At 39.6% G+C, this 24,182-nt stretch overlaps 1 protein-coding gene across 7 annotated transcripts in view; it reads right to left on the bottom strand.

Moving 5' to 3' along the window:
* nbeab (neurobeachin b) overlaps positions 1-24,182 on the bottom strand; it is a 408,948-nt gene that overhangs the window by 263,689 nt on the left and 121,077 nt on the right. For all 7 annotated transcript variants that reach the window (XM_067450409.1, XM_067450410.1, XM_067450412.1 and 4 more), the window contains 4 exons: positions 10,904-11,101; positions 9,086-9,219; positions 6,700-6,808; positions 4,939-5,091 (listed from right to left, as the gene is read on the bottom strand). In XM_067450409.1, coding sequence (XP_067306510.1) covers positions 4,939-5,091; positions 6,700-6,808; positions 9,086-9,219; positions 10,904-11,101 — 594 coding nt within the window. The remainder of the gene's footprint in view (positions 1-4,938; positions 5,092-6,699; positions 6,809-9,085; positions 9,220-10,903; positions 11,102-24,182) is intronic.

Raw genomic sequence — 24,182 nt, 5'->3', positions numbered from 1 at the left:
CTCTCTCTCTCTCTCTCTCTCTCTCTCTCTCTCTCTCTCTCTCTCTCTCTCTCTCTCTCTCTCTCTCTCTCTCTCTCTCTCTCTCTCTCTCTCTCTCTCTCTCTCTCTCTCTCTCTCTCTCTCTCTCTCTCTCTCTCTCGGTTTTACTCTCTCTTTTTTGTTCACTTCCTCCATTTCCTTTTCTTGACTCCTGCTGTTTTTATTTCTTACAGTTTCCTTATTCCTTCAGTCTTTGCTTTCTTTTTCCGTTCATCCAGCCGTTGTTTACTTTCCTCCTTCCAATTGTTATCCATTTAAATCTCTTTTTACTTTCTTACTTATTTCCTTCTGTTTTCATCTTCCTTTTCTTTTATTCTTTTTATTCCAATTTTTTTCCCATCTTTCTTTTTTTCATATTTATTTTTAAGTATTTCACTGTATTATTCTTTCTTTCTTTCACCCACCACATTCTTGTCACCACATTTCTAGCTGTAAAACTGCTTCTTCCATCTTAAAAATATATCTAAACTACGACACATGCTCTCAATGCAAAATGCTGAACAGTTAGTTCATGCGTTCGTGAAGGCTAGATTATTGTAAATGCTCTACTGGGTGGTTACCCTGCTCGCTTAATAAACAATCTCCAGCTGGTCCAAAACGCAGCAGCTCGAGCTCTTATTAGAACCAGGAAGTATTGATCATATTAGTCTGGTTCTGTCAACACGGCACTGGCTTCTTATTAAACAGTGTATGCATTTTAAAATCTTGCTTATTACTTACAAAGTTATTACTTAACTCCCCAGTACTTGAGCGAGCTCTTAACACATTATACTCCTTCACTTCTAATATGGTCTCAAATCTGCATTAGGCTTTAGGCTGCATTAACTAAGTCAGCCGAAACCGGGTACACTTCCTATAACAATGTACTCATGTACTCATTGAATAGCATCTATATGCTAATATTAGTCTCTTTGTTCATCACAAGATTTACTGTAGTCAGCAGGATCCAGGTGGATCCAGATGGTGGACCTGCGCCTACACTACCACAACGCTTCTCTGAAGTGTCTGCAGAGATCGTATCAACTACTCTGTGAAGGCCTCATCCACACGACAACCAGTAGCACTGATCCTCATCAAACCTGTCTCTGGTGATGACTCCAATCTTCAACCAGATGGAACTGGACAACTATTCTCAATGTTCCAAACTAATCTGACTTCTGACTTGTAATGCTGCCTGAATCATTATTATGCACTGTTATGCACTTTCCCCTAACTGAGTCTGGTTTCTCACAAGGTTTTTTCTCCATCCTGCCACCTGATGAAGTTTTGGTTCCTTGCCACTGTCGCCTCTGTGTAATACAGATACAATAATGCGCCTCTTTGGCTTTTGACTTGCTTAGTTTGTGACACTAAATATTAAAAATCCCCCTGCATTGACAACATGGTATGAGAATTGAACTGAGCTAGTTGACCTGTGTTCTCCAGAGCGTCTGTAAAGCCAAAACTTTGTTGCATTGTTTTCTTTTTATCACTCTAAAGCTGCTTTGAAGCACTCGATAAATAAAGGCTTGACTTTCTTTCTTATTTCCCCACTTATTTCCTTTTTATTTCTTTTCCCCTTTCTTTTATTTGGTTAGTTTAACTTTTTTCTTTCCTTCCATTACTTCCTTTATTTGATCATTTTCTGTATTTTTGCCACCTGCCTTAATTTTTTCATTTTCTTTCTTTCTTTCTTTCTTTCTTTCTTTCTTTCTTTCTTTCTTTCTTTCTTTCTTTTCTTTCTTTCTTTCTTTCTCTTTCATTCATTATCAACCTATCCATTTGTCTCCTTTCGTCTCCTTTCTTTTTAATTTTAGCTCACTTTCTTTTCCCTCTGCCCTATTCAATCCATCCTTCCTTCCCCACTTATAATCTCCAGAGAGAGAGAGAGTGAGAGAGTGAGAGTGAGAGTGAGAGAGAGAGAGAGAGAGAGAGAGAGAGAGAGAGAGAGAGAGAGAGAGAGAGAGAGAGAGAGAGAGAGAGAGAGAGAGAGAAACGCTGATGAAAGTAGTGAGAAACTCCCACTATCTCTCTCCTTTTGGAGCCATGGCAAGCATCCAGTGACCAAAGGTCTTTGTTTTGATCCTGTTTGTGTTTCGTACCTCCTTTATTTATTCATGACAGTCAGCAGCGGTGCAGAAACTGAAGTGAGCAATACATATTAGCAGCACAGGGTCTTGCCTCTTTCAGAAACGACTCATTCTCTCCTTTACGGGTCATAACAAGGCAGGGTCAAATTCCTCTTTTTCAGTTTGAACTTCTCTCTAAATTTACCAGCCATCTGTGACAATAATTTTGTAAATCTATTTTTTATTGTTTCTAAAATATCACTTTTCTTTAAAGCGGTGACATTTCGGCAGGTGAATGAAGTGGCAGACTGTGAAGTTGTTACTGTCAAAAAAATGATGAGCTTTAGTTTAGGAGTAGTGCATTTTTCAACTTTCATTCAATGAGAAGGTATTGAAAAAAATGAAAAAAAAATATTTTTGCAGGGGCAAAGTTTTTGGGTGGATTATACTCCCTCCCACACACACATTTTTGAATACCATGATTAATGGAAACAGAATTAGGCTATTCATTAATTATATGCATTGCACGTTCATTTCTATTGTAAGCAATATGTTCCCATACATACTAAACAGACCAATTATCTGCGTAATATGACTGAAGCCTGGTTTATTTAACTGTGCATGAGTGACTCTGCGTGGGTTCACGAACACGCTCCAAAGGTGTAAGATTTAAGATTTACGTGAGCCGCTCCTATCGCGACATTGATGATAAAAAGCAAATTTTACTTCTATTGAGGATGTATAACTTTAAAATGCTATTGAGATAGTCAAGCATGATCTAAAACAGCAACACAAACGAAAAATTAGAGAGCTTTTTAACTACTCATGCCCACTCTTGCCAGAATTGATCCTGTTCAATCATATTTATTGTGGTACATTTTGACTAACTTGTTGTAGAATTTATAATAGATTATTTGCTAAAGGAATAGACTATTCACTAGTGATTTATATTACAACTATGGCATGTTATATAGTTTCTATGTGTAGGCTGCTATTTTTCATAACAAATGCTATAGAAGAAATAGAAACATTAGCATTTAAATGAGGAGCCATCAATGGTCTTACCTGTAGCCTAAATGTAGTTAAAAAAAAATGTAAAATGTAAAATGTAATGAATTATTAGCCTAATTACACTCACCTAAGTGATTATTAGGAACACCTGTTAAATTTCTCATTTTTGCAATTATCTAATCAACCAATCACATGGCAGTTGGCAGCTCCCATGCATTTAGGGGTGTGGTCCTGGTCAAAACAATCTCCTGAACTCCAAACTGAATGTCAGAATGGGAAAGAAAGGTGAGCGTGGCATGGTTGTTGGTGCCAGATGGGCCGGTCTGAGTATTTCACAATCTGCTGTTACTGGGATTTTCACGCACAACCATTTCTAGGGTTTACAAAGAATGGTGTAGAAAGGGAAAATCATCCAGCATGCAGCAGTCCTGTGGGCGAAAATGCTTTGTTGATGCTAGAGGTCAGAGGAGAATGGGCTGACTGATTCAAGCTGATAGAAGAGCAACTTTGACTGAAATAACCACTCGCTACAACCAAGGTATGCAGCAAAGCATTTGTGAAGCCACAACACGCACAACCTTAAAGGGGGATGGGCTACAACAGCAGAAGACCCCACCGGGTACCACTCATCTCCACTACAAATAGGAAAAAGAAGCTACAATTTGCACAAGCTCACTAAAATTGGACAGTTAAAGACAGGAAAAATGTTGCCTGGTTTGATGAGTCTCAATTTCCAGCAGGATAATGCATCATGTCACAAAGCTCCAATCATTTCAAATTGGTTTCTTGAACATGACAATGAGTTCACTGTACTAAAACGGCCCCCACAGTCAACAGATTTCAACCCAATAGAGCATCTTTGGGATGTGGTGGAACGGGAGCTTCGTGCCCTGGATGTGTATCCCACAAATCTCCATCAACTGCATTATGCTATCCTACCAATATGGGTCAACATTTCTAAAGAATGCTTTCAGCACCTTGTTGAATCAATGCCACATAGAATTAAGGCAGTTCTGAAGCCGAAAGGGGGTCAAGCACAGTATTAGTATGGTGTTTCTAATAATCCTTTAGGTGAGTGTATATACTCATTGTAACCAATGCAATAGTTAAACAATTACAAGAACAAGTTAGACAGCTTTAAAGTCTGGACTTTCTTGAATTATTGACCAAACAATTGGTTATCCCCATGTGTTAAATGTGATCTATTAATAATGACAGATATTATTAAAAACTGGTTTTCAAATATTCCAAGAGACAACAGAAAATTAACATGTTCAGTATAAGAATCTTTTACGTCAATTGTAAAATTCAGTCTAAATGATAAAGTTTTAGGTGCTTAAATATTATAAAATGTATTATTGCAGTTATTTAATCAACTAACTTTGCATGTGGATGACAGCACAAAAGACCATTTTGCAAAAATAAATAAACAAACAAACAAGAAAACAAATATACCCCATAAGGAAGCATGTGCCCGCTAAACATGAACACACTTCAACCCCTCAATGTTCAAATCAAAGCTATGCATTTAAGGATTAGACTCTTGAATTGTAATAATACAAGTGGATGAGAAGGGTTAAAAAAATGTCAACTGGGAGGAAAAATGTTTCAGATCCAGTGCAAGTGGAATTCAAATTGTTGTTCTGAATGGAACACTTGAGAGTAAACTCTCTGCCTTATGGTTACTTCAGTAAATATCATCGTGTGTGTAGCTGACCGGGTCACTATGATCTCTGTGACACCGGTGCCCATCACAGTGTCCTCAGATGATCCTAATTGCTGTCATGTTTCATGGGGATGTATCCGAGTATCTTATGGAAAAAGACATGACCTTGCTCACCTTTGCGGGTATGTGGATCCAAATAGCCGCATTGAACAGGATATGGTCACAGAGTTGCTTCAGGAGAGGTGCGCCGTGTGTAAGGCCGTCCAGGTATTTGGCGAAAGACAGGAACTGCTCCAGAACGGCCCTGGTGATGTGCACCCGCGATGACTGAGAAACAATTGAGATATTTTGTTAGATTACCAAACCAACCTCTGACTGTCAAATAAATGAACAAACCAACATCTTAAACCGAAAGCCATAGTTTGACTTTGCAGCTAAACAAGGACTTTTAGAGATTTTCTGTGTTATTAGTCTCAGCTGGCACCTGAGGTCCAGACAGGTGCGTGGTGTGAGACAGGAGTGAGTATAAACGAGACACAAACAGATGGCCGGCTACGTGAGGATGGGACGTCAGGCAGTGGGATCATTCAGGTGCCGTCTAGCTCAGATTTACAGCTGCTGCTGTTAAATGACAAAGTGAGGCTTTTACTCAAGTGCCAACTTCAGATGGAGCCAAGGGTACATTGAGACCATGAAATAAGGACAGCTATGAATAAGATAGTGAGAGGAAAAAAAGAATAATGACACAGGGACAATTTGTATGTCATCGCAATAAACGCATGGACAAGGAAGAATATAATAGCACAGATGAACCGGTATTCGCTGAGGAAATGCTGAAGTGTGCATTTGTCATTCATCAACCGTAATGCACCGTTTCTCCTCTGTCCTAGCAAGTGAATTGTGTGCGTGTTTTTTTATTCAGCTCGTGCTTACAAAACCTTTAGTCAATGGAGGTCATGACAACTTCTTCTGCAAGAGTGAATCTTAATACTCTTATAACCGTTTAAAGAAAAGAGCATTCATTGTGAGCTTTATGCATTGAGAAAAAGCACAATTTGTCAGTAACAAGTTAAAATTCCTTGGGGTTTTTTAGTTTAAAGGTGTAGTGTGTAATATTAATAGCTAGCAGGTGAAAAATAGCCTGGTGAAAAGGGCATTGCAGTCCAAATTCAAACTATTGGAGAGATTTGTTTCCCCCGCCACGTCCTCCTCAGACTCAACGCTTGTGCAGGTTGCCAGATTGGAGGAACGAGCACAATTGACAATAGAAAGTGATGAGCCTTACACTGTAAGTTGATCAGCTAATGTATTTTTATTGTTTGCAAATAAAAACATCAGCAATCTCTGACCAAATTCATTTGTTGGCCTCCATGGCTGCAATACTCTGTTTTCTGCCAACTGGCAACCCGGAGTGTTGACGTACTATTGGGTAAACTGGCAATGGGCAAGATCACACAGACCAAAACAAAAACAGACATTTTTAACCTGGACACTTTTAAAAGGAGAATGACGGACTGTAGTTGTTTTTGGATAAACAAGTATTTGAACTTCTAAATCTTGCTTTTGTTGTTTTTACGATTAAGTATAATATATATATATACCTTGAATGCAATGTAAGTAGCTTTGGATAAAAGCGTCTGCCAAATGCATAAACGTAAATGTAAATATTTAAAATACCTTCCCCTATCAAGATTAATGTGCAACTATAAGACATTTGCAGGCCGATTTCCCCAAAGAGTGTAAAGAATGCGCAATGGACAAACCAAAGGAACTTCAATTTTGTCTGAACAATGGTTTGGGGAAACCTCCTTGAAAACCGTTATTTTTGCAATTTCGTTTAGAGACGCTAACAGCACAAAAATATCAGACTTCAGCTTTAACCAAGCTAAATTATATGTTGGAAAATGAAAAAACAAAAGAAAACGGTCACATCACCTTTTCCAGGAGGTACCCAATCACCAGGAAACCCTTCCCACCAAGCATCTGCTCTTGCATTGCCACTGAGCTCTTGAGAAGCTCCATCAGGAAGGCCAGGAGAGTTGAACTGCATGAAAACATCTCGTTACATATTGGATACATAACATAACTATATTGGGCAATCTCTGTTTAAGATTCAAGATTAAAGACTTATACAACCAAATATGAATGAAAAAATGGCAAGAACATCCTGCACTTGATGCAATTGATTGATTGTAAAGATTTTTTTTAGCCTATAATGGATATTTAATTGTACATGCTCATTTTCTTCTAATTTTACATTTAGGTTACCTTTGTCTAAAGCTCACTTAAAGTGAATCTTTAAAAACGCTTATATTTAAGCGTTTTTAAACGCTTGAATACGCTTGTGTGTGTGTGTGTGTGTGTGTGTGTGTGTGTGTGTGTGTGTGTGTGTGTGTGTGTGTGTGTGTGTGTGTGTGTGTGTGTGTGTGTGTGTGTGTGTGTGTGTGTGTGTGTGTGTGTGTGTGTGTGTGTGTGTGTGTGTGTGTGAGCCTGTTTATGTGGTTTATGAGGACACAAATTTGTATAACTACATGGGTATTACACTGGTATTACACTATAAATGTGGTTTATGAGGACATATCAAATGTCCTCATAATTCAAATGGCCTTAAAAACATACTAAATGATGTTTTTTGGAGAAAGTAAAAATGCAGAATGTTTCCTGTGATGGGTAGGTTTAGGGATAGGGGCAGTGTAAGGGGATAGAAACTACGGTTTGTACAGTATAAAAACCATTACACCTATGGAGAGTCCCTGTAAACCACATAGACCAACATGTGTGTGTGTGTGTGTGTGTGTGTGTGTGTGTGTGTGTGTGTGTGTGTGTGTGTGTGTGTGTGTGTGTGTGTGTGTGTGTGTGTGTGTGTGTGTGTGTGTGTGTGTGTGTTTTATTTTGACAAAATAGAATTAGTGAGATTTTTCAATGTTTTTGAAAGAAGTGCTCATCAAGGCTGTCTTTATTTGATTGAATACACAATAAAACATTTAATTAAAAATTTAATTGAATCCTGTGATAGAAGCATCATGTTCAGTTTTCAGTCACATGATCCTTTAGAAATCATTCTAATATGCTGATATGTGTGCTCAAGAAACATTTGAAGAGTCCGTCTGTCCGTCTTTTAAATTAGCTTTTTTTTAATCAGGCTCCTATGTTTAGGTTTAGTAATTTAACTTTAATGGCAATGAAAAGGTTATTAGTCAGTGTGACAAGCAGCGCTGGCGAGAGCCGTAAGAGAGCGGCGCAAGGCCGCTGGCGTGATTGCAGATGAGCGTCACCTGCACGTCACACCGGTCTCGAATCCTCTCACAGAGGAGCTTGGAAGGACAAAAGGAGGAGTGATGACAGTGAAGAACGAGTATGTGTTTTATTATGTGTGTGCGCGGCAGTCGTCTCTGAGAAGGCTGCCGATTTTACTGATTTTACTTTCAGTCTGTGTTTGTTATCACTTTAAAAGTCTTTAAAGGTCCGCCAGTTCCCATCTCCTTCTTCCCATTCAACATACAGTGTTACAGTCAGTTATTGAAATGCCTTATTTAAAAAAAAAAATCATTGATATTTAACAAATTTGACGTCCATTTGTCTTTTAAGTCCATGTGTTTTTTGTTATATGTTTTTTGTTGTTGTTGTTTTACAAAAACCTCTACGTCCACCCCTTCGTGGTCAGACAGTATACAGTTTCAAAACTGAAACAGAATTCAGAATATAACAATGAAGAACCTGATCCACACAGCAGGGTGAACTGTGATGCAAGTGCATGCCATGTCCATTTCTGTCAGAGTTTTACAGAAGCACTTTTGTGTTTACTCATTGCAACCGTAACGATGGAAAAACGTGATAAAATCTTGCAGCTTGGCAGTTAAAAGCCAGCTCATACGCACACTGTCATTCATCTTGAAATCATATAATTTGATTTGCGTCTTCTAATTGGCTTCTGTGGACTTAAGTGTAAGTGGCGTTTAATGGTTTCTGCCAACAAACCGGTATTTCTGAATGGGATGACACTGGGATTTAGCGGATTTGAAGCGAAAGCATTTGATGATGTGCGGAGAGCATTCACTCAATATCATTCTCTAATTTTTTGACAGAGGTGGCATTTAGTGGCTTCTGCATCTGAACTTTTGCTTGATTATTACATGCTTTATCAAAGTTTAAAAAAGTTGTGCTGTTCAATATTTTTTTGGAAACTATACATTTGCTTCAGGGATCTTTGATGAATAGAATTATTTTGCAACATTATAAATGTCTTTACTGTCATCCTAGGTAAATAAAAGTATTAATTTAGTAAAAAAAATCTTATTCTGGTGTACATAATATTACTCACCACACTGTGGTTTCCACCTGGCTTTCATTGTGCTGAAGGAAATCCAGCTGTGCAAAGAGAGGAAACAGCACCTGGATGCCGCCAATGGAGTGAATGGCGCTATGAATGGAGTGCGTAACGATGGCCTTAACATCCTTATTAAAACAAAAGGGAAACAAATCACATAGATTAAACATTTGTGATCAGTGTATTCAGTAATTAAATTATTTTCTATTGTTTTGATAGATTTCTCTTTGTGTTGTTTAAAAGGAACTGTATGTAAGAAATGTATTACAATTAATCATAAAATGGCCCTGATACGTCACTAGACATTAATCATGTTCATTTCAAATACTTATATCACTGACAACAGTAGTCCGGCCAGGATATTGTCATTTAAAAGCTGTTGTTGCAGCCCTCAACTGATGTTGATGTTGACATGTGTTTTGGCCTGAAGCTCCGCCAATCACAAAGTCAGTAGTGTTTCGGCATCCGGGTTGCCAGATCTGCTCTAGTTACCACAGCTGCAGCTACAAACACTCCTGCTGGATCCTGCAGACTATCTGGCAACCTCAAGTCAGGGGGGAGGGGGAGAGGGGATACACCTGCAGCACCAGTTTTGGCCATAATCTTACATACACTTCCTTTAAGGAAAAAAAATGAATGTTCAAAAATGAAAATTCTGTCATTAATTACTACCCTTCAACACCCGTTAGTTCTAGATATTCCCATTTAGAGAATATCTAAAAGAAGATATTTGTGTTAAAATCCGATGGCTCAGAAAGTCCTCCATTGACACCAATGTCATTTCCTCTCTTCCTCTCATTACATCATTACAAAGCCCATTCTCACTACAGTGATTCTACAATAATTTTATGAAGCGATGAAAATAGTTTTTGTGCGTAAAAACACCCAAAATAACGACCTATATAGTGATGGCCTATTTCAAAACACAGCTTTCTGAAGCCTCAGAGCTTTATCAATCAGCGTATCGTGTCAAACCGCCAAACTGCTGAAATCACGTGAATTTGGCGATCCGAATCATGAATCGATACGCTGATTCATAACAGTTCGGATCTTTGTTTTGAAATCGGCCCATCCCTATATAAGTCGTTATTTCGTTTTGTTTTGTTTTTGTGCTCAAAAACTATTTTTGTCTCTTCATAAAATAATTGTAGAGCCACTGTAGTGAGATGGGCTTTGTAACGACGTCTTTAGTGCCTTTATGGGTCTTGAGAGAGGACAAAAATATCTTCATTTGTGTTCCAAAGATGAATGGAGGTCTTCCGACCGACATGAGGGTGAGTAATTAATGACAGAGTTTTCATTTTTGGATGAACTAACCCTTATTAAGATTTCGCATTAAGATTTTCATGAATACAGGCCCTGACCTTTATACCTGATAACAAATGTGCCACAAACAGTACAATAACACACCATGGACAGCCAATTCTGTAACCTGATGAAGTCCTAAAAGGACAAAATGACTAAATACACTGACCTATGAGGTTAATTATAGGCCATTTGGGTCACACTTTAATAAACCAAAATAGAGTTAATAACAGTTAATAGCAAAAGTAATCGGACTAAATTTAATTAGAAACAAACAATCCTTCGGTTGAAAGTACCGACTCACATTAACCACTGACTAATCTCTGCAGAATTTTGTTCCTCCAAACAATTAACATTGAATGGCAAACTCTGGCATTATCTCATGGTGTTAGCTAAACAACACAGCATCTGATTAACATTTAGTGACATTACTAACCATTATTCCGTTTTTTAAGGATTAAGAGAGTAGAACACAGTATTAAAGTGTTAAGCAGACATTTACTGTACCTGTAGCATCAGAGCGTGAGGCGAATGCACGAATATGGACGGGTTTTCTCTGGGCGAGGACTCCAGGCAGAGCTGAGCATCTGTGGCTTTGGCGTTGTAAGTGAATGAGATGCTGTTTGCTAACTTTCCATCGTACAACACTTGTTTATGGTGGTCAGCCAGATGGATATCACTTTCCGATTTAAATTTAAAGGTGCTCTAGGGAGGCAAAAAAAATAAAAAATAAATAAAGAGATGAATGAAAAGAAGTCTAGACCAACACAGAAAGCGATATTCACCTCTAAAATGTGTCTGACAAAGTGAAACATGTTGGAGAAGGTGAGAGAATTAAAAACATCACAATGTATATTTAGCAGTACATCTACGTAAATCATATTATCCCATGTGCTTATTAAAGGATTTACTATTCCTAGCATGAAAAGGAGAAGATTCTTTTTATGCAGTGATTAAATCTTATCCAAAGTCGTGGGAGCGCGATGAATAATAAATGAGATCGGTGACATGAAATAATCATGAAGATGAAGTAGGGGCGATGTGGGAATACCCCAGCCAAATTATCATTCATGAGGTTGTTTCGTGTGCTGTCAAATCAAAAGGCCTGCAGCCCAACACCTGCAGCACATCCCAGGTGATGATGTCATCCAGATGTGACCTGCTCCAGACTTGTGCTAACTGTATTAGCGTGCAGTGAGCATAACCAGGCTTTTTAAGAAAAGCAGCTTGACAACACTGAACTAAAGCAATGTTTATTTTGTCATGCGACCAGATAATGTGTGTGTGTGTGTGTGTATTTATATATATATATATATATATATGTGAAGGGTTTAGATGTAAAAGCCACTTCGTTCAAAAAGGTTATAATATTACTGAATTAATGCTCTCCACATATAGTATACGTTCATAAAATACTTTAGTTTCAAACCCACTAAATTCCCGCCTCATCCCATTCAAAAGTACAGATACTTGGGTAGAAAACTATACATAGGAGCCTGATAAACGTCAGACAGATTTAGAGGCTTTTGCATCTGAAGTCTTCATATATTATAAGGGCATTATCAATCGTTTTTTATTTATTTATTATTAAGGGCTATCAATCGGTTAAAATATTTAATCACAATTTAATCGCACATTTGTTCTAAATGTACCTTTAAATAAATATGTTTCAATTTTTTAATACTTAAATCAACATGGGTATGGACAAATATGAATGCTTTATGCAAATGTATGTTTATTATTAGTGAAACCATACTCGGAGGATGAAGACTAGACATGGATCAAAGGTCACAGATGTTTGTCAAAGAACTAGTTCATGTCTCTTAAGCCTAAGCTTAAAAATTCAGAATAAGCTGTGATTTCTCTCAGAGTTTTTACACTGGCAGTTTAGTTCAGAACAGGGTACAGTTCGTATGAAAAATTGGTAATGTTAAAGCTGTCATGTGGACCTGGGAGCTCACAGTACCCCACCTGGAGGAGGTCTATATTCCACGAGTAGGAATATAGTGTGGCCCCTTTAAGAGCTGGAATATAGTGTGACCCCTTTAAGAGCTGGAATATAGTGTGACCCCTTTAAGAGATGCGCGTTCCCTATCGAGGGAATGCATCGACGTCACTTTCCCGCCAGAAAACGCCCCCTCAGCCGGGGCTGACTGGCAGAAGAGCTGCTGCGTGACTGGAGTTAATAAATCAGTTTAAACTAAAGTTTGGGTTTGATACAGTGTTGCTTACAACTTACCACAGATTCAGTGATCCATGGATAATGGCATGCACCCAGGAATCATGTTTTCCAGACATTTTTATGTGCCTGATTTCAACATGATTCTGTCTGCCATGATTCATGACTGTCAGTCATCACATTTTTCGAGTGAATCCTGCATGTATATGTGGATGGGTCAGTGTATTGAAGCGTGTAAGTGGCTGTTTGTCACGAATGGAAAACCAACGTTTTATTCAAATTCTGAATATATTATCGACCTATAAATAAAAAATAAACAATAATTATATTGCCCAGACAGCGGGCAAAGAGTGCTCCCTTTATAATCACTAAAAGCTGTCACTCATTCAATAAACGTAATCTCAAAAAGTTCCGCATTGAAGCTGGTATACAATCAATCTCTTATTTTCACAACATCTGCACTTACAGAAGATTGACGCGTGTGTTAAAGGGATACTTCACCGCTTTTTTTATATTAAATTATGTTATTCCCTTTAACTAAAACGAGTTGATACATACTTCTCTCGTCTGAGTGCGTGCAATTAATCTCTCTGACGCGCGGTGATGATCTGATAGCATTTAGCTTAGCCCACTAAGCCCAGTTCATTTACTATGGTACCAAACAAATCAAGTTAGAAGCGACCAAACACCTCCACGACGTTCCCCCTATTTAAATACAGTTACACGACTAGTTGAACGATCAAGTATGATGACATAAAATAAAACTTGGCTTTTTTTTAAAAAGAAGAACTATAATGTATGGCGGTATAGCACTTCTAAGAGTACTTCGACTCGGTGCAGTAAAAAGTCCCGGCTGAAAATTCCTCCCTCACATCTCCCCATCCCCCCTATGGACAGAAATGAGAGAAGGAGGGGGAGACATCGGACTGCAGAGAATGTGCTCAGTGAAAAAACGAGCTGGAGTCTAATAAAAGTTAAGCAGAAAATATGATAGCTTATGTAGGCAGTAGCGATTTCTTTAAGACTGCAAGGGAAGCTCGGCTTCCCTTATAATGTCACAAAATTAATGGTCAAATATGTACTATTGTATTAACATTTTATTGACTAAAAATGCGTTAGAAAACGTTTATCTCAAAGACGAGTTCGTTCAGAATCAGTTACATATAGCAGGTTGGCTGACTCGATTTTCTTCTCATACATTCCCGCAGCGTCACAGTGCATTTCCCTATTGAAGCCCAGCGTCCATTGACTTCAATGGGGCTGCTTTAAACGGTTTTTTTTCAGCGCTTCGAAACTAGACGGTCATTTGATAAACGCTGCGATTATGTCCCGCCCACGGACGCTCAGCGTCTCTTGGGGTGAATGGGGAGTGGGCTGGCCCGGACTCCGAGCTTCTGCGTGATGATTGGAGGGTCTGTCGAAAGACTGCATCTCCTTTTGACTGACAGCGATTCTGTACTATAAGGAATCACTGAAGCTAGCATATTCGCGCTCAGTCCCATCGCGGATCAGAAGTTCAGTCGAAATAAAAACCGCTGCAACATATTTCCTTGATATTTGCTTGGCGAAATTGCTTGATTTTCATCATACATTTCACACAATTATACACCACATTCCTTGTTTCAGTTTTACAGAGTTTAATATTTTTTTTATCGCTCTGCTGGCCATTGAGAGGACACTGGTCAAGTCACTTGAAAAGACTCCTAGTTGGTACGACAGGGTCACAGACCATTTTCTTGAAAAGGAACGTATGGCAGAATTTACTTTTAAATAAATAGACAATTTTATGATGTAGGCCGAAAATGAGCTTCCCCTCTCTGACAGACCAGTAGCCGCCACTGTATGTAGGCTAACTGCACTTGTTTCAGAGCAATGTTATTGTTAACCCTTTTCTTTCCCTATTAATGTTTGCTGCTGCATCCTTTACATCTATGGCTGATCTCAATTTCTCCAACTACGGGTCATGGATCAAACATAAAAAGCGCACTGCGGAGATGGGGTGGTGGAGGGATGCTAAAATAAAAATGGTCAACGAGAGAATGTAAATCTGTTGTATATGTACACCTCTTATCGTTGATTAGCTTAATGTGCTCCACTTGTGTTTAATTAGATTTAATTATCTGACGTACTCCACTTGTTTAAATAGAACTAAACTTAAATAAAATTGATACATTTTACAAAAATTTAATAAAATAAATAAAATAAAACTTAACTAAAATTTGTGCTGTTAAAATGTATTTGCGTTAACGCATTATTAACGCTTAGCTTTGACAGCCCTAATATACAATTATATATATATTAGGAATGCCACAATACTCAATATAATATTGAACCATTCGATACGGCATTCACGGTTCAATACACGCTAGTGAATTGTGTTTTTTTTTTTTTTGGGGGGGGGGGGGGGGGGGTTGCATTTAATTAATTATTTCCATTTCTTACCCATCCAGTTTCCAACTTATCCATCCCACCAAACATGTCCCAAACCCTACCCTTAAACTTACCCATCCCACCACACCTTTCCAAACCTTACCCTTAAATTTACCCACACCACCACACCTGTCCCTAACCCTACCCTTAAACTTATTCATACCACCAAATATGTCCCTAACCTTACCCTCAATCGTACACATCCCACCACACCTGTCCCTAACCTTACCCTTAAACTTATCCATCCCCTCACACCTGTCCCTAACCTTACCCTTAAACTTATCCATCCCCTCACACCTGTCCCTAACCTTACCCTTAAACTTACCCATCCCACCACACCTGTCTCTAACCCTACCCTTAAACTTACCCATCCCACCACACCTGTCTCTAACCTTACCCTTAAACTTACCTACACCACCACACCTGTCCCTAACCCTACCCTTAAACTTACCCATACCACCACACCTGTCCCTAACCTTACCCTTAAACTTACCCATCCCACCACACCTGTCCCTAACCTTACCCTTAAACTTACCCATCCCACCACACCTGTCCCTAACCCTACCCTTAAACTTACCCATCCCACCACACCTGTCCCTAACCCTACCCTTAAACTTACCCATACCACCACACCTGTCCATAACCTTACCCTTAAACTTATCCATACCACCACACCTGTCTCTAACCTTACCCTTAAACTTATCCATACCACCACACCTGTCTCTAACCTTACCCTTAAACTTATCCATACCACCACACCTGTCCCGAACCTTATCCTTAAACTTACCCATCCACCACACCTGTCCCTAGCCTTATCCTTAAACTTACCCATACCACCAAACATGTCCCTAACCCTACCCTTAAACTTACCCATACCACCACACCTGTCTCTAACCCTACCCTTAAACTTACCCATACCACCACACCTGTCCCTAACCCTACCCTTAAACTTACCCATCCCACCACACCTGTCCCTAACCCTACCCTTAAACTTACCCATCCCCTCACATCAGTCCCTAACCTTATCCTTAAACTTACCCATACCACCAAACATGTCCTTAACCCTACCCTTAAACTTACCCATACCACCACACGTCCCTAACTTTACCCATATCCCACCCATATCAAAATCAACCAAAGTGATTTGCAATACAATATGAACACAATAAGGGCATTGCACTTATTTTTTGATGTAAGTACGTAGTGAAGACAGACTAATTCTTTTTTCTTTTGGCTGTTCCCTTCAGGGGTCACCACAACGAATCATCTGCCTCCATCTATTCCTGTCCTCTGTATCCTCTTCTCTCAGACCGACTACCTTCATGTCCTCCTTCACTACATCCATAAACTTCCTCTTTGGTCTTCCTCTTCACTTCCTGCCTGGCAGCTCTAACCTTAGCATATTCTTTTACCAATACATTCACTCTCCCCCCTCTGAACATGTCCAAACCATCTCAACCTGGCCTCTCTAACTTTGTCTCCAAAACATCTCAAATGAGCTGTCCCTCTGATGTACTCATTCCTGATCCTATCCATCCTCGTCACTCCCAAAGAGAACCTCAACATCTTCAGCTCTGCTACCTCTAGCTCTTCCTCCTGTCTTTTCATCAGTGCATCTGTCTCCAAACCATACAACATTGTTGGTCTCACTACTGTCCTGTACACCTTTTGTTTCATTCTTGCTGGTACACTTTAATCACATCCCCTCACAGACCTGACACTTTTCTCCACCCATTCCAACCTGCCTGCACACGCTTCTTCACCTCTTTTCCACACTCCCCATTGCTTTGGACTGTTGACCCTAAGTATTTAAAATCCTGCACTTTCTTTACCCCTTCTCCCTGTAACCTCACTGTTCCACTTTGTTTTCTCTCATGCACACACATGTATTCTGTCTTGCTTGCGGCTAACCTTCTTTCCTCTTCTCTCCAGAGCAAACCTCCACCTCTCTAGACTTTCCTCCACCTGCTCCCTGCTCTCACTACAGATCACAATGTCATCCGCAAACATCATAGTCCATGGAGATTCCTGTCTGACCTCATCTGTCAGCCTGTCCATCACCACCGCAAACAAGAAGGGGCTCAGAACCGATCCTTGATGCAGTCCCACCTTCACCGTGAAGTCCTCTGTCTCACTGACTCACACCTTACCACCGTCCTACTGCTCTCATACAAATCCTGTACCACTCTAGCATACTTCTCTGCCACTCCAGACCTGCTCATACAATACCACAGATCCTCTCTTGGCACTCTGTCATATGCTTTCTCTAAATCTACAAAGACACAATGCAGCTCATTCTGACCCTCTCTGTACTTCTCCATTAACATTATCAAAGCAAATAATGCATCTGAAGTGCCTTTTTCTTGGCATGAAACCATACTGCTGCTCACAAATGTCCACTTCTCCCCTTAGCCTTGCTTCCACTACTCTTTCCCACAACTTCATTGTATGGCTTATCAGCTTAATACCTCTGTAGTTTCCACAACTCTGCACATCTCCCTTGTTCTTAAAGGGATCCTATGGTGTTAAGACATGTATGGCTTAATATAACATAAATTATGTCTCTTACTGAAATATGTAGTAGAAAACCCATGAAAGATCTACGTTATTTAAAAAATCTATTTTATATTTTGACCATGGGAGGCGCCATTTTGTTTGCGTTCTAGGGTGATGACTTCGAATGGTTGCACTCCTCAATCAGCTGGCGCTACCCGTAGCTATTTTTACCACAACACAACTCGAAAATTGTTTCAAGGTTAAACAAAACCAATTAATTGCTTTGTAATTGTACTTAAAACACACTCAAACATACATGTGCACACAAACTCTCTCTCTCACACTCACAGACTCACACACCCCAACAGATCAGCGCGAACACACACATCCACACACTGTGAGCATGCGCACACACACGCTCACGCTCAACCAGCTGTAATGTTATACATGAGGGTTATACTTGCCTAATTTCATTGTCATCTGGTTTCGATTCAGCAGGCCATGGCTGAGTCTGAAATCCCCCTCATAGCCTCATTCACTATTCCCTGTGTGGCTATCATAGATAGACACGATTGATATGCAGTAAATTAACTTAATTGCAGTTAAGTCGGACAGCCGCTGTATGTAACTTACATCAGCTGTACACTCGTTATTGCGGTGCAACGTGAGACTGAATGAGTCCACTATGGTTTCAGACACCATTACAAATTACCGTCCCTTCAAATAATGCCCTATTTCAGGGTATAGGGGGTTGATTTCGGTTTCAGCCCCTGTCGTGGAGACTGAGCAGCCCGACATATCGATTGAGACAGAGCAGTCTGTCAGGTGTGTGAGTGCGCCCGCCCGCCGATCTGTTTGTGACTTTCTTTAAGTGAGTTTGTGTGCACATGTATGTTTGAGTGTGTTTTAAGTACAATTACAAAGCTTACTTCACTGGTTTTGTTTAATGTAGAAACAATTTTCGAGTTGCGTTGTGGTAAAAATAGCTACGGTAACGCCAGCTGATTGCCGAGTCCAACCATTCTACGTCATCAACCTAGAACCCAAACAAAATGGCGCCTCCCATGGTCAAAATATAAAAGAGATTTTTTAAATAACGTAGATCTTTCATGGGTTTTCTACTACATATTTCAGTAAAATACATCATCTATGTTAAGCCATACAAGTCTTAACACCAAGGGATCCCTTTAAAAGTCGGCACCAAAACACTTCTTCTCCATTCCTCATTCCTAACTCTCTAAAACCTCCTAGACACTTCCATACCTCCACTGGTATGTCATCTGGACCAACTGCCTTTCCTCTCTTCATCCTCTTTAAAGCTCTCCTAACTTCACCCTTGCTAATACTTTCTACTTCCTGGTCAACAATATTTGCCTCTTCTCTCCCTGTCATTTTCCTCATTCATCAGTTCCTCAAAGTACTCCTTCCATCTTTCCCTCACCCTCCTGTCACCTGTCAAAACATTTCCATCTCTATCTTTAATCACAAATCTGCTGCAAATCCTTTCATCCTGCACATGAAGACCGATTTAAAAGTGGGACCACATTTTTTTAAATCAAATCTCCTGTAATCAAACAATGATTAAAAAAAGGAAATGTTAACAACAGCATTCAGAAACAAACTACTTGGCCCTTTGTATTCATATTTCATTATCCATGTACTAACTGTGCACCAGTGTATATTTAAAGATGTAGGAGGGTGTTTGTAATTAACTTGTTGTAGTTAAAGAGATTATTACCTTGCGGATACAGTTTCTAAGGCAATAAACCTAATAAAGTATACTTTTCCATGATTTTCATTTCATGATCTGTGAGCAAATGAATACAGTACAAATCTGTTCAGCTTATTTAAGCTTTACAGTTATCTTTATTCTATTTGAAATGAAGACAGACAGAAAAAAACGACCACTCAAGGCATGTCCACCACCTTGGAAAAGTCAAGATTTCAGATGCTGTCGTCACTCAGTAAAAAAAAAAAAAAAAAAAAAAAAAAAATAGTTTTCCAAGATTCCACACCACTGCAAAGAGATTTAAATTCCTGGAGAAATGGGATAACCTTCACAGCTATTATTGTGTCATTGTGTTTTATATGTATTAACAGTTTTTTATATGGCAAATGTTTAATGTCATGTTAGATAATGCCTTCATCTTGTTATATTGTGTTAGTTTATCAAAATGATCTGAAGTCTATTGCAGATACCACTAGATATTCACGTGTTTAACTACGGTTGCAGATGCCAACCGTAGTCAACTTGCTTTTTGAATTTCAACTTGCTTTTTGAATTTTCTTGCTTTGACCATTCCAATATGGCGGATGGCGTACATATAGCGGGTCTTAGAAAAAGCTGCTAATGGTAAATCTATATAAGAGGTGTAATGCTACACAAATTTGATGGTTCGCTACATACCTCTTTTTTGAAGTCATGGTTTGGTACGATTTTGGTACAGCAGGTTTATAAAAGTGTTTTTTATTTTTATTTTAAATGTCCGTGGTTTACAGGAAAAAATTGTCAGTCCTTAAATTATTGAATTATGAGTTATTGAATTATAACTAAAAGTGCGTTCTTAAAGGGGGGGTGAAATGCTGTTTCATGAATACTGAGCTTTTTACACTGTTAAAGACTTGGATTCCCATCCTAAACATAGACAAAGTTTCAAAAACTAATGTTGGACGATTGATGGAGTATTTCTGTGTTACTTTTTTTCGAGTATGGCTCGGTTTGACGTTAATAGAGCAGAAGGTCCTTGTATGGGCCGTACGGGCTCATCTCCCGGTAGGGTGCACACACGCGTGACTAGAGCGAGAGAGGAAATGCACGCCCATAAACACTGCTCTCAAGCTGCAGATCCAGTCGTCAGTGAACACTTCTGTTGGTTATAGTCCGCGCCGCGCTCCACTTCATTCCTCCACTTTGACATTAAGCGACTTCAACGCTTCAGCACAGCATTCCAGGAAGGCAGCGCTGCATTTGAACCGATTTGAACGCAGAAATGACAGGAAGCTTCACAACATCGCTTCAGTCGCATCGCAAAGTGGATCTCCACACTCCAAGAAGTGTGTTTTTGACAAAGCGGTCCCAGCGATAAAGGTTCGGTCCTGCTTTGGAAGCAGCCGGTGAGTAAAACTGCTTCAAATGTCTATGCTGTTGCTTACCGTCGCGTGAGTTAACATCAGTAAACGACACGATCGCGTGCTTCGTCATTCAAATGCGCTAACGGACTTCATTGCTGTTCTATGTATAACGTTACACTAGTCTGACGTGCAAAACCGTTTTGCTTGCTACTGCTAAGGTTTACGTTAGTAACTGCGAGTAAAGTCACACAAATGTTGACAGGCCACTAAATACAGTACATACCACAGGCACGGACGTCCTGCTGTTGCTGTTTCTATTTCAGCCTCCGAATTAGATTCTGGATCATATCTATTAGCTGAGATCGATAGCAATGGTTTCTCCACACTTGAGGACGTCACCGCTTTGCGCATTCGTCATTCTTTAGCTCCGCCCACACGATACGCCTCCAGGCGCTCTGTTTTTTCCGGAAAGACTCGGTACAGCCCATATTTCTTTTATAAATATAATAAAACTAAAGACTTTTCGGAGATGTGAAGGATGCAATACTACTCTATAGGTACTCAAGATTGACATGAGATTGACTGAAACTGAGTGTTTCACCCCCCCTTTAAGATAATATAAAGGGAGTCCTATTAGGCTACACATTAAAGGTTAATAACAGAGCCCAACTATTAGCCTCAATTCAGTAATTTATTTTAAGATAATTATAATAATCAACACTCATTAGCTTAACATAAGTTAGTTTTTGCATTAGTTCTAAATCTAATTATAATCTTTCCCCCTCCAATTTGTTGAAATGTAATCATTTATACAAGGATGTCAAATCATGACAGATTTATTTAAACATGCATTAAATAAACAAGACATCACTAACAGGTTAAGTAGAATAGAATGAATATATAGGCTAATATAGTGCATATATTTAGGGAAAGAGTTTGTTTCTCTAGTGAACTAACAGCTGTGGACTCTGAATGACTTCTGAGGTAAATGTGATGGGGACATTGCAAGCTATTTTGTCTTTCCGCGGTTGAATCACCGATTACACAACATGATGCATTTTAGTAAGTAGTCATGAATTCTCAACATACCTTGAGATATTCATTAATTTATTCTTTAGAAAGAGATGATCGTGTTTCTTGCGGGCTGCCGTTTGTACTGACGCGCTAGTGATCAGTGATCAGTCACGTCACAGTAAAGAGTGTCAGAACTTCTTTTATCATTTGAATTTTGTGATAAAATGGACTAAATACTTAATATGTTTGAGTGGGACTGAAGTATGTTCCGGACTGATGTATGTTCCGTGCTTAAACCAAACCCGAATGTTAACTGTTAAATATTGCATTCCTACCTAACCGAAAGCCCTGTAACAAAATGGTTTGGTACAATATAAATAAAGATATATCACACTCACCTAAAGGATTATTAGAAACACCATACTAATACTGTGTTTGACCCTCTTTTGCCTTGAGAACTGCTTTAATTCTACATGGCATTGATTCAACAAGGTGCTGAAAGCATTCTGTAGAAATGTTGGCCCATATTGATAGGATAGCATCTTGCAGTTGATGGAGATTTGTGGGATACACATCCAGGGCACGAAGCTCCTGTCCCACCACATCCCAAAGAGGCTCTATTGAGTTGAGATCTGGTGACTGTGGGGGCCATTTTAGTACATTTAGTACAGTTCTATAACTCATTGCTTCGCATTGGGCGGTTCTTTGCCTCTCCGCCGTGCATTCAAATCATTTAATGCATGGCTAGCTGTGGATTATCCCTTACTTAACATGTTAAAGACTTTAAATGAATCGTATGCCAGCCCTAATGCAAACATATTCTTCCAAGCTGAAGCTGCTAATCTGAGACCAAACCTGTTTATTACATCAAGGCATTTAAGAAAAGAACTCGACTAAATGGGTCTGACTGGAGCTCAGTGTTTGTAGGCAGCTGCAAGACGGTAATCGGGTCATCTTCAGATCAGTCACATAAATCACTGAAGACCGTGAGTTTACAGACTGCCACAGCCCACTGTTTCTACGCATCCAGGCAGGTACTCTGCTAAAAGGCTAAGAAGGCTGTAAGGACCTAAGGGAGCCAAAACAGTCAACAGTCAACAGAACAAATAATGGTGTCAGTGGGTGTTGAGGGCAGGAAGCCAAAGTCACTAAAGGGTAGCAAATGGAAAAAATATAAGAAATAAATGGTACTATTTAAAGTACTGTTGTCATGGGTACTGACTTGGGAACCAAGTCTTTACTAAAATGTGACAATACCACCATTTCCAACTAGCATTTTGAGCATTGTTGAATGGATTCATAAACACCTTTGATTGGGCATTATGTTCACATGCTCAACATACACTATATAGCCAAAAGTATTGAGACAACCCTCCAAATCATTGAATTCAGGTTTTCCAATCACTTCCATGGCCACATATGTATAAAAAAAGCACCTAGGCATGCAGACACTTCTACAAACATTTGTTAAAGAATGGGCCGCTCTCAACCGTGTTACCGTGATAGATTTACACCTGTGCAATAAGTCCATTTGTGAAAAGTCCTCACTACAAAAATATTCCACGATCAACTGCTAGTGCTATTATAAAAAGGTGGAAGCAATTGGGAACAACAGCAATGTAAAATAACAGTGCCCTGAAGTCGCCAACTTTCTGCAGAGCACATAGCTAGAGACCTCTAAACCTCAGATTAGCTCAGGAACATTGCGTAGAGAGCTTCATGGAATGGGTTTCCATGGCGGAGCAGCTGCATCCAAGCCTTACATCACCAAGTGCAATGCCTGCCTCCACTAGACTCTAGAGCAGTGGAGACGTGTATTCTGGAGTGACGAATCACGATTGCCAGGAGAACAGTACTTGTGCCAAGTGTACAGTTTGGTGTGGGGATGTTTTTCAGGGGTTGGGCTTGGTCCCTTTATTCCTGTAAAAGGAACTCTTAATGCTTCAGCATACCAAGACATTTTGGACAATTTCATGCTCACAACTTTGTGGAAACAGTTAAGGGATGGCACCTTTCTGTTCCAACATGACTGTGCACCAGTGCAAGACATGGGTGAGCAAATTTGTTATGGAGGAACTTTACTGGTCTGCACTGGTGAGCAGGAAATTGAGTCCTGACCTCAACCCGATAGACTGCGAGCCAGGCCTTCTCGTTCAATATCAGTGCCTGACCTCACAAATGCGCTTCTAGAAGAATGGTCATAAATTCCCATAAACACACTCCTAAACCTTGTGGAAAGCCTTCCCAGAAGAGTTCCCCTTCCCAAAGGGTGGGCCAACTCCATATTCCATAAAGCTCATGTGCATGTAAAGGTAGGCCTCCCAAACCTTTTAGCAATATAGTGTGCATCTCTGATTTGGCTACAATGAGAAACGCTTCAAAAACATGTTGAAAATAGACACCTTTGACGCTCTTCACCAAGCTCTAAAACAGATACACGCAGGAACGCAGGCATCTATCAGAGGATCCCTAATATATCCACTGATAGACGGACCTGCTGATAGCTGTGTATCTGTGTAAGCGCTCAGTAAAAAGCATTAGGATTCTTTGGAAGGTAATGTTATTTTTAGTCCTGTATCGCTCTTTTCTCCTTGT

The sequence above is a fragment of the Pseudorasbora parva genome, chromosome 8 (genome assembly GCF_024679245.1).
Source record: "Pseudorasbora parva isolate DD20220531a chromosome 8, ASM2467924v1, whole genome shotgun sequence".
Classification (NCBI taxonomy): domain Eukaryota; kingdom Metazoa; phylum Chordata; class Actinopteri; order Cypriniformes; family Gobionidae; genus Pseudorasbora; species Pseudorasbora parva.
Note: the sequence above shows the minus strand (reverse complement) of the source record. Positions and strands in the feature narration are given on the sequence as shown.